An 11,880-nucleotide genomic window follows, 5' to 3' on the forward strand; every position below is an offset into this window, starting at 1 on the left:
TTAGCTAGGAGACTAAACATTTTAGAAGCTTTGTAGGTAAGGGATAGTGTGCCCCAGACCCCAAGGTCCTCTCCAGAACACATTCTGTAAGCTAAGATAGAACCATCCAGGGGAAGGCTCCTTGGGGAGGGGGGCTCACTCAAGCCTCTCATTGGGGAATTTTTGATAGATATGCTATTTAGTAAGACCTGTAATGTTACACAAGATCTTTTGGGGGTGCATTTCGGTGCATTCAACCTGGAAGTAGTGCCAGGACCTAAGGTTCCTTAAAATAAATACCAAGGTAAAATCCCTTTTCCCCTTCTAACCGTGTTTGACTCTTGATTTTAAGACCAGGAAAAGGTATCACTATGGCAGTACAGTGAGAACACCATCTCCTCAAACCAAGGGTTTTCATGTCAGCTTTACCAGCTTCATAAGGAGCCAGAATCTGACACACCTGAAGAACACCAGGATGGGGAGTGGCAGTTGCTGGAAATAATAAACAGGATTTACACACACTCTGAGTAGGGTTTGTCTGAATGTATCAGACATCTCCACTACAGTTTCTTCTACACAAGTCTCATTTCAGTCTTGCAACCTAAGTAATAAAAGTAATGTCATTAAAGTCAGTTGGTTTGAGGGGATGTTTCACCTCTTCCTGGAGCGGACATCTTAAAAATGTCAGCTGAATTAGGTCTACACATGGGGCCAGAAGGGGTGCATTTAAGGATGCCAAGGGTGCTTGCCAATATAATTTCAAGACTGGATTCCGTCATCTTTGAAAGATGATGGTGATTGGGAAACATTCCTGGTGATTGAAAAAAGATAAACACCTGTCATCAAGAATGGCAAGAAGGAGGATTCAGGCAATACTCAGCTGGTTGGTCAGCCTCAACTCAAGTCACTGGGAAGACTGGATAGCACATCCTCCTGGAAACTATTTCCAAGCACATGAAGGACAAAGAAATGACTGGGAAGAGCCAGCAGGGATTTACCTGACCAACCTGATTACTTTCTACAAGAAAAACAACAGCATGTGTTGCCAACAGGAAGGCACTTGATATTGTATTGATTGATTTGTAGCATTGCCTTTATCAAGGTTTTTGACATGATCCCCACAGTCTACTTACAGGCATATTGGACTACAAGTAGACTGTGATTTGGACTGGATAAGTGGAGTGTGAAGGGAATGAAGAAGTGGCTTGGTGGTTGGGCTGAAGGGCTCATATCAACAATATGAAGTCCAACTGGCAACTAGTTCCTAGGGACATCCATCAGGGATGCATGCTGATAGGTCAATAGTGATTAATGTCTTTATTAATGACCTGGACGATGAGCTGTCTTGCACTCTCAGCAAGTTTGCAAACCAAACACCAAACTGGGGAGAGCAATTGCAATATGTTGTAGGTCAGGTCTGGGGAAGAGGACCTCCTCCTCAGTAACAGGTGCTGGAAACACAACTGCTGGAGGTAGCGTGTGTGCGAAAAAGATGACGTAGAGGAAATCTGGAAGAAAGGGCTCTTAACTTCACATTTCTTTCTGTTTCACTGGTGATGAAATCTAAATGCACAACCTGTGTTACTGACCAGAAGTGTATGGAATATGTGTGTAGTCATTGGTGTTTTCAAGTGAATCATCTTGGCTGTACTGAAAAAGAATTCAGAAAAGTTGGATGAATTTTGCTGAAGCTGTTGGGAATTCCTCACCTGTGAGTGACAAGAGGTGCTGAGCACCTGTAGCCAAATTGTCATAATGTAAATTGCATGGGAATCGTTGCTACAGCTGTCTCTCTTGACATTCGTTCAAGGACTTGCAAGGTTTACTGCAGAGGGAGTTGTAAACCCAAAAAAGAAAAGCAGGGTACCGAGAAGTAGTTTCCATAGTAGTTCAAAATTTGAAATTGTCTGTCCATCATTAACTGCTACAGAATAGACCAGAAAATACAAACCATCATATCTTCACAGTATCAAAATACCTTTTGCATTAGAATATCAGGGTGGTAAAAATCATAATTGTCAATGAAAGCATTCTGACACTGTGTTATAAAGTGTGTTCTGCAAAAACATTTCCATCATGTCATAGACTGATTACATATACAAAACAGTAAGAGGACTTTTTGGCATGTTTGTTTGTAAAGATGTGATCTGTTCATCAGTAGGGCTTCATATACTTAAGTAGTTTTACATATATAGCATTTGTTCCTTAGTACTCTCCTCACAAGGAACTGTTTTCAGATTGGTGAGCATGGTGGGATTGCTTCAACCCACAGGCTTTCAGTGACCATCTTTCTTTCACATAGCAAGGTTCAGGTTTGCCCTGGGAGGAGTGATCATGTTCCACTTTCATTGTCCTGCCACTCTTCAGTCATGGTGATTCTTCATTGCTGACACTCGTCCTCTTCCCTGGTTGTAGGAATAATCTGCACTGGAATTTAATTGCAGGGTGCTGCAGTGAACACATATGCTTTGACTTATATTTAGCTATTTCTTCTGTTTTCAATAAATTTCACACTATCATTGAAATAACTCTCTTCTTGGACATATCAATATGTACTTCTATACAAACATAACATGTTTTAACTTACCTTTGTGCTCAGTATTGCAAGAGCTTCACTGGAGAGGCACTGAGAAATCACACAGCCCTCACATACCTTCTGTGAAATGCATTTGTGTGCTCTGGACTGCAATTCACAGAGCATTGTAAAACATAGTAAATATGGACATTGATCTCTGTGACTCCTCCTTTCAACTCAGAGGCTGTGGGTGTTATTTATCTTTAATTTATGATCCGTAGCAAGTGTTTTCATCTGCCAGTTCCATATCACTACTTTTTCCAGTATAAGTTGCTGAGGCACTCTATCAAATATTTACTAACAATAAGAATGGTGTAATATTAGACCATATGCCTTTTAAAATTAACCTAAAATCTAATCAAATAAAGAGCCTACTTTGTTTTCTCTTGATCTAAACAGTGTCAAAGAAGAGTGGTGGATCATCTTCCTATGCTGCATTTTGGCATTCTGTTTATCATTGGAAATCTTCAAGAGTAGGAAATACGGGAAGAGAAAAAAAGCACAGTTGATACAGGCAGAGCAATGGGAATGGACTAGCCCTCTCAAAGGCCCTTCCAGGACCATGATCTGTAATTTTATGTTTCACACTGAGCAGGTGAATTGCCCAGTGATCTTGGAAGTCATCACAAACTGGCCCAAAGGTGAACCTTTTGGACTATCATCATCAGAGGAAGATGAAAAATTGACACATGCTGATGAGCCCCACCATATAATCAGCTATCAGAAAATGACAAGCAATGCACCCTCTTTTCTGACAGTTCCTGCCTAATGTAGGACTACACTGAAAATGGAATGCTGCCCTATGGAGTCCCACGTGGTGAGAAGCTGTTGAAGGACAAGGTGGATTGAGTCAGGTTGCAGAGCTGAAAGCTGTCTAGCTGGCTTTGGATATTGCTGAATGGGAGAAATGGCCATTGCTCTACGTTCTATACTGACTCATGGATGGTGGCAAATGCTCTGCAGGGGTGGGTGGAACAATGAAAAAAGACCAATTGGCAGTGCAGAGGGAAACCCATCTGGGCTGCCAACATGTGGCAAGACATTGCTGTCTGGGTAGGGAAGATGGCTGTGAAAGTCTGTCATGTGGATGCACATGTACCCAAGAATCATGCTACTGAAGAACATCACAACAATGGACAGGGGTATCAGGCTGCCAAGATTAAAATTTTCAGGTAGATCTGGACTAGCAACGTAAGGGTGAGTCATTTCTGGCTTGGTGGGCCCAAGATGCCTCAGATCATCAGGGAAGAGATGAAACATACAGGTGGGCTTGTGATCAAGGAGTGGACTTAACCATGGACACCATCTCCCAGGTTATTTATAGCTGTGAAACATGCTGTGATCAAGCAGGGCCCAAAGAGTAAAGCCTCTGTGGTCTGGGTGTCAATGGTCAAAATATCAATCTGGGGAGGCCTGGCAGATCGATTACATCACACTCCCACAGAGCCTCCAAGGCAAGTGCTATGTGCTGACAATGGCAGGAACAACCCCTGGATGGCTGGAGAAGCACCCTGTGCCTCACGGCACTGCCCAGAACACCAACCTGGGCCTTGAAAAGCAAGTCCTGTGGTGGCATGGCACCCCAGAAAGAATTGAGTCAGACAACGGGACTCATTTCAAAAGCAGCCTCATAGACACCTGGGTCGGAGAGCACAGGATTGAGTGGGTGAATCATATTCCCTATCAGGTACCAGTCTCTGGGAAAATTGAACAGTGCAATGGACTGTTAGAAACCACACTGAAAGCAAGGGGTGGTGGGACCTGCAAACATTGGGATCTACATTTAGCGAAGGCCATCTGGTTAGTTAACACCAGAGGCTCCACCAATCGAGCTGGCCTTGCCCAAACAAAACCTCTACATAGTGTAGAAGGAGATAAAGTCCCTGTGATGCATATTAGAAATGTGTTAGGGAAGACAGTTTGCACTAGTTCTGCATCAAGCAAAGGCAAACCCATCTGTGAGACTGTTTTTTGCTCAGTGACCTGGATGCATGTGGTGTGTAATGCAGAGGGACAGGGAAACACGATGTGGGTCTCGAGGAGATTTGAATTTTGGGTGAGAACAGTCTGTAATGTTGAATTATATAATATTGGTTGCTGAATGACACTGTGCGCTGTAACTACCATGGACAATGAGTATGGAGTGCTCCAGATACACCAGTCATGAATTCCTGATGCAGCAACCAGCCAACAGCACACCAGCTCTCCTGCCCTGGAAGACATCTAGGACTGATAGAACCCACAGCCATAGACTAAATGAACTCAACAGACACCTTGGAGGGATGCTATTGACTATGGAAATAATACCTGTGGTTTTGTATCTATCTATCTATCTATCTATCTATTGTTAGAAGGTGTCAGATCTGAGCATGATGTAGATAGTACAGAACAAGGGGGGCATAATGTCCTGGTTTTGGCCAGGACAGGATTAATTTTCTGCAGTAGCTGGGAGGGGTGTGGTTAGGGCCCAGATGTTATTCACCGCCACCTCACATCATTGCTGGGGGTGGGGGGAAAGGGATTCTCTTCCAGGCAGAAGGGGTTCCTTCTGGTTGAGTAAACATAGTGAATGGAATGGTCTGGTATTATTTATTGTCAGAAGCTTTTGTTCATTTTCTTATCTCTTTGTTGTTTCCAGTAAATTGTTCTTATTTCAGCCTGTGATCTTTGCCTTTTGTGCCTCCAAATGGAAGCAAGGAGGGGAAGTGGCATGTGGTTTTAGTGGAAGTACTAAACTGGAGAATACCATTCCTAAACTACAACAAAAAATAGGGGAACAATTTCAAGCTAGGAACCGTCATAGAGCTGGGGAAAGTCAGCTTATGATCTAGGAGTTACAAGAAGGATGGTGGGTGAAAAGGTTTCAGGTTTCATGGCAGTCCAATGAAGTCCCTGATGATTGGAAAAGGGGAAATATAAACCCCATTGTTAAAAAGGGGAAAGCAAAAGACTCCAGGAACTACAGAACAGTCAGTCTCACATCTGTGTCAGTCTCACATCTGTGCCAGGCAAGATCATGGAGCAGATTCTGCTAGAAACTATGCTAAAGCATGTGGAAAACAAAGATGTTATTGGTCACAGCCAACACGCCTTAAAAAAGGGGAAATCATGCCTGACAAATATTGTGACCTTCTATCATGGGGCTACAGCACTGGTGTATATGGGCAGAGCAACTGACATGATCTAACTGGACTTAGGCAAAGCATTTGGCACTGTCTTGCATGACATTCTTGTCTCCAAACTGGAGAGACATGGATTTGATGGGTAGACCACCGTGGTTAAAGAACTGGCTGGATGGCCACAGGTAAAGACTTTTGGTCCCTGGCCCATTGTCCATGTGGAGACCAGTGACGAGTGAGGTCCCTCAGAGGTCTGGGATGATGCTGTTCAATATTTTTGTTGGCAACATGGACAGTTGGATCAAATGGCACCCTCAGCGAATTTGCTGATGACACAGAGCTGTGTTGTGCAGTCAACACACCGGAGGGAAGGGATGCCATCCAGAGGGACCTGGACAGGCTGGAGAGGTAGGGTCAATGCAAACCTCATGAAGTTCAACAAAGCAAAGTACAAGGTCCTGCATCTGGGTTGCAGCAATCTCACTCACACCTATAGATTGGGTGGAGAAGTGATTGAGCAGCCCTACAGAGAAAAACTTGGGGGTGGTGGTTGATGAAAAACTCACCATGAGCTGGCACTGAGTGCTCCCAGCCCAGAAACCAATGGGCTGCCTCAGAAGGGGCATGGCCAGCAGATCAAAGGAGGGAGTTCTCCCCCTCTACTCTGGTCCCGTGAGACCCCACCCAGAGTGCTGCATACAGTTCTGGAATCCCTAACATAAAAAGGAATGGAACTGTTGGAGCAAGTCCAGAGCAGGCCACAAAGTTGATGAGTGGAACACTTTCCCCTACAAAGACAGGCTGAGAAAGTTGGGACTGTTCTGCCTGGAGGAAGTTATTGGTTGGAGACATAAGTTGAAAAAAAGAGTTGCTCAGACTAGATATAAGAAAAATCTTTTTCACCATGAGGACAGTCAAGCACTAGATCTGGTTGCCCAGAAAGGTTTTGCGACCTTATTCTTGGAAGGCTGAGAAAATCTCTGATGGCCCTGCTTTGAGTAGAATTTTGGATGAGTGATGTCGAAAGGTCCCTTCCAACCTGAATTAGTCTGATTCTATGTATTGCATCTTCCCCAGTCTGAGGAAGGACTGACACACTTGCTCTCAGTGCCTGTGTCAGTATTTCTAATGAGATGTGGCATCAGCTGCTCCAAGCTCTGATTTCAAGGTTAGAACCAGGCATAAGGCCACTTGAACGACACTGTGGACAAGCTCCCTAAGTGAAATGCGGGCCAAAATTCAGCATCATTTAGACAACCGAGTGACAGTCTTGCTGCCAAGTTTTTCCAGGAGCACTGTGACCCAAGGGCTCACTACTAGCATGATGTTGTGAAACAGGAGGTAGGAAGAGAATCAGTGCTTCAAAAGGGACCTGGCTGAAGGCAAGCCCTGCCACAGGCAGCATGAAGCCATATGGTGGGAAGGCTAGATTGTAGCTTGCAGCAGAAGCTGGTACAAAGCAGAAATCACCAGCCCTATGCTGATGCTGCTGGAAGGGAGGCAGAGAAACCATGTTTAATTCTCTTATTCAAGTCCCTGAGGAACCAAGACCTTCATTCTGTGTTCTGTGATCTTTTCTGTAATTTACTTGGTTTGTCCTTCATCCTTTCGCCTTAATTTGGTCTTCTTCTTTTGTTTTCAAGCCTTGAAACAGATATGTTTGTGCAGTTAGAGCTGTGTGACACTCTCCCTGTACCCTGAGCCCCTCAGGCCAGAAGAGCACCATAGACAAAGGCGTCCAGAAAGCACAGGGTGTAGGCAGGATGGACAGCATTAAAAAGGTATCAGGGGAAAGGAGTGAAAACTTCAGAGATATCCAAACCTTTGCCTTTAGTGAAAAAAAAAAGAAGAAAAAAAAGAAAACAAAAGAAAAAGGTCTGCAGAGATAATCCCATGACTTCTGAAACTATGCACTCTTCAGACTGGTGACTGTCTCCCAGCTTTAATTGCTGGAGGACAGGAAAGGATTCCTGAGGGGGTGAGGGCATGTCATATGGGCACTCTCATACAAAATCTAATGACATATAGCTCCAGGAAACCTTCTAGGGTGCTCTTTGTTCTTGGGTTCAGCCACTGCTGGCAGCACTGCTGGATCCTTTTAAAAGCAGTCTTGTCTTGCTGTGTAAATGTCAAACAGAAAGGCTCCTCCAAATTCTACCAGCTGGTAGACAATGCAAAGTGATGTGCACCAATGAGCGTAAGGCCTAACTTTAAACATTTGCTCTTTAAGCCATAGCTCAATGGCTGACCAAAACCTGAAATGGGTCACTACTATCCAGGGAGACCTGTATCACCAACAACCATGATAGAAAAGATTATTCTAAAATAACACACTATGACTTCTGAGGAAGAATTGGCTGTTTGTCTGTCTCATTTAGAAGATGACAGTGTTGTAGATTATGCAATGTCCTATGTTACTCTAGAAGAGTTTTCTCCAATCTCCACAAATGGTTCTTTGAGTGACAAGATCCTGCAGGATCCTGGAGTTTATCTCTAAATTCATGTAGTCACACAGATCCTCTGCTGCAGGCCCAATATGGGACTGTATATCCCATTTTTCTAGTAGAGGTGGTTATACTAACTTCAGCTACCTCCAGAGAAAGACTGGACATTAAAGTAGTGCAATACTGTCTGTCCCACAGTGGTAGCAACTGTGAGTGGCCTGAACGCAGGCAGCCCAGAATGGAGTCTGGAGCTCCAAGCTGTATACTGCTATAACAGCAAACTGAACAGTACCAGGGAGTGGTCTTGGGTGTAAGAATTCAGTTGTCTACACTTGTTAATGGTTCAGGCTTTCCCCTGTGGGCTGTGGCCTGTGTCAGCTCACGTGTCCCCAGGCAATGCACCAGCACAGCTCAGGAGTGAGCACGGGCTAGAACCTCCACTGCCAGTGAGCAGTCTGCACATACTTTGGAAGCAGACTGTGTGGACACGGCCAAAACCATCAAAATCTCTTAAGTATGACAGAGCTATATCAGTGCAGTTTTGGGAGGGTAGAGGAGCCATGTCCCAAACAGGGCAGCCTTAAATGCCCTCAGTGAGAGAGAGAACTGCAGTTCTATAACCACACAACTGCTCTGTCTGACTCTGCATCACTTTATGGTCCATCCTCAGCAGAGGCACCAGCAACTGGGAGAAGCTGCAAAGCTGTGCTACAAATGCAAAGGAGAGGCTGAAAGCTGTGGTGGACATGCGCTGTGGTGGAGTGTGTTGGGATGGCCACAGCAGTGGATGGTGGAGATGAATTGGAGCAGGCTGAGAGATGGAAGAGCGGTCAGAAGGATGATGGGGTAACTTTCAAAGCAATGCATGGCTCATATTCAGTAGACATCACAGTTCTGACATAAAATGCCCAGAGACTAAAATGTTGTATGAAATTTGGGCTGCACCACTTGGTGTGCTGTCTTCAGCACACCAAGTCTGAGACTTCATCCAAGACCTCCATGTGCCAGCTTCCCACCTGCCAAATCAGGGAAATAATCCCAGAGGCAGAGAAGCACATGTTAGAAGGGACCTGCTCTGCAGCCCCAGCAGATGGTCCTGACAGTATGATTCCTTGACTGCAGTTTGCTTGACCGGTACTGAAAGAATTCCAGAGATAGTGATGCCACATCCACCCCAACAACCTTAATTACTTTAAGAAAGTTTTCCTTGGTGTGTCACTTCATTCTCCCCTCTTTAACTTCCCTATCTTGTCACCAAGGAGTGAACCTTCTGGCTATTTTATGAGGTCCTAGTCATTCCACACTGGTACTAACTATATTCTCCTGTTTCAGTTTATGCATGCAAAAAAATTAAATGACAGAAATACAAGATCAATAATTTTCATACTATTTATTTTGTGGTATTTCTGCACTGGCTTTTCTATTCATGATAAAATGTGTAATAATTCAAATAAATTGTCTTCTTTCTACAGTTCACCAAAAGCATAGCTTCAAATGCAACATTTGTGAAATATCCACATAACTTGTATCTGTGCTATGCCTCTCTGCCGTGCTGCTGATTATAGTCAGGCTGTGTCACACATCTTCCGAAAAAGTTACAGGTTTTATCAGCTTCACATGGGTAAGATACATGCCATAGAAAATATAAGTATCAGATCCTGCTCTCCAGAAACTTTCTCAGCCTACATAAATGGTTAATATACAGCAGAAATACTAAGGTCTTGTAAATACACACACAGTTTCCTCCCATTAGGCTACAAAGCATGGTAGAACTGGATAATGTGTCACCTCATCACACAAGACCAGCTCCCTGGTTCACACACCTTCCCTTGCTGCAAAGCTTATTTCATGGGTTGTTGATCTTATATACAGACATGATCACTGCAGAGACCATGGACAAGTTCTGCTATGGCATGTACAGTCCCAAACAGAAAGTATCAAATTGGCAAGAAATTCCCAGTTACATGCACAGAACAGGGTAGCAGCAGAGATGACAATTACCACTCCTTTCCTTAGGAGTAAAAGCATGGAAAGTTTCAGGTAGGCTGTGAGAGTGCACAAGGGTCAGTTACACAAGAGGAGAGTCTCAAGATGAACACTTTTTGAAAAGTATTAATTTTTGGAAAGCCTGTTTAAATTCTTCATTAAAAGCTGTATAAATGACTGGATTGATTAACGAATTTAGGTAACCCAACCAGGTAAAAAAGTCCAGTAGGATGGGATGAAACCAACAGGCATCTTGGCAGATTGGTAGGACTAGGGATGTAACAAAAAAAGGCAGCCAACAGAAAATGAAAGCTCCCAGAATAATGCCTAAAGTTTTGGTAGCTTTCCTTTCTCTTGCAGCAGAAATTCTTTTCCTTTCCAGCACACTATCTGCAAGTTTTATTTTAACATGACTGATAAATATTGGGGATCCACCTGAATGGGAATGCCCTTCATGGAGGCTAGCATTAATGGAGCAGAGGGAAGACCCTGCAGAACCAGTAATCAGGTGTGCAGTAGTAAAACGTTTCCCATATAATGAGGGTGGCTTCAGAATCCTGGATCGAGCTGCTACATAAATTCTGCCATACAATATCAGGAGGAGCACGGTTGGGATGTAGAAAGCTCCACAAGTAGAATAAATTGTGTAGGAAATTTGATCGGTGTTTACAGTACACTTCGCAATTTCTTCATGAGCTTTTACCTGCCTCCAGAAAAACGGTGGCACAGAGATACTAATAGATATCATCCAGACCACGGCAATCATGAGGGCTGCTCGGCCAGCAGTCCGGCGTTTGGTGTATTCCAAAGCGTCTGTGATAGCCCAGTATCTGTCCAGTGCAATAACACAGAGGTGTAGGATGGAGGCTGTGCAGCACGTGATGTCTGATGACAACCAGATATCACACAGCAATTGGCCAAAGGCCCACGTATGGGTGACTGTGTAAGCAATGCTGACAGGCATTACGAGGACAGACACTAAAAGATCAGTCACTGCCAAAGAGCCAATGAGGTAATTCGCAGGTGTGTGGAGCTTTCTAGTCAGAAAAATTGTAATAACAACAAAAACATTTGCAAGGATTGTTGCCAAAGTTATAACAGACAGAAGGATTGACAGTGAAATCTTCAGCCCTAAGAGTGTCCTTTCATCCCAAGACAGAGGTGTTTCAGTGAAATTTAATGATTTATTTGCTGAGCTCTGGAGAGAGAACTGTGCTGAATGGTTGTACTGAGTCATCCTCTGCTCTGATTTCACTTTCCAGTGTAATCTTTCTGGAACAATGAAGAAAGGTGCTCACTTTTCTTCATAAAATAGAATTTTTCATACTTCGGTCCAGCACTGAAGAAATATGAACTTGTTGAAAACTTCAGCTGACACAGTAGATGAGGCAGTTTCCTAAGCAGGATTTTCCATCACATCACATCACATCACATCACATCACATCACATCACATCACATCACATCATCACATCACATAAATTACATCATTGTTAAAGCAAAATGTCATCCAGACATGAGTCTGGTGTACAGCAATGAAAACAGTACAACAGTACAATGAAAACAGAAAAGAGTGATGGGAATTTAGGTGCTTTTCATCTCGAAGAAAACTAAATCACTCTTCATTATCTTTTTTTCACACCTCCTTCCTGACCTAATCTTCTGCAAAGCTGAATAAATCAATACTGAAGGAACTGGAATAACAGATGGAAAAGAAACAACTCGGCATGCAGTTGATGCCCCTTTGCTTGGGACAAAGCTACCCTCAAGAGTATTTTC

The 11,880-nt window shown here is 43.7% G+C and overlaps 1 protein-coding gene across 1 annotated transcript; it reads right to left on the bottom strand.

The window, feature by feature from the left end:
* Positions 1–10,203: 10,203 nt before the first annotated feature.
* On the bottom strand, positions 10,204–11,340 carry HTR1D (5-hydroxytryptamine receptor 1D; the record flags this gene model as incomplete). The annotated part of the gene is made up of 1 exon (XM_082296434.1): positions 10,204–11,340. One exon carries the CDS (start codon positions 11,338–11,340, stop codon positions 10,204–10,206), a length of 1,137 nt encoding a protein of 378 aa, XP_082152560.1.
* Between the last annotated feature and the right edge of the window lie 540 nt (positions 11,341–11,880).

This window comes from Coloeus monedula (assembly GCF_965178545.1).
Source record: "Coloeus monedula genome assembly, chromosome: 24".
NCBI classification, from domain to species: Eukaryota; Metazoa; Chordata; class Aves; order Passeriformes; family Corvidae; genus Coloeus; species Coloeus monedula.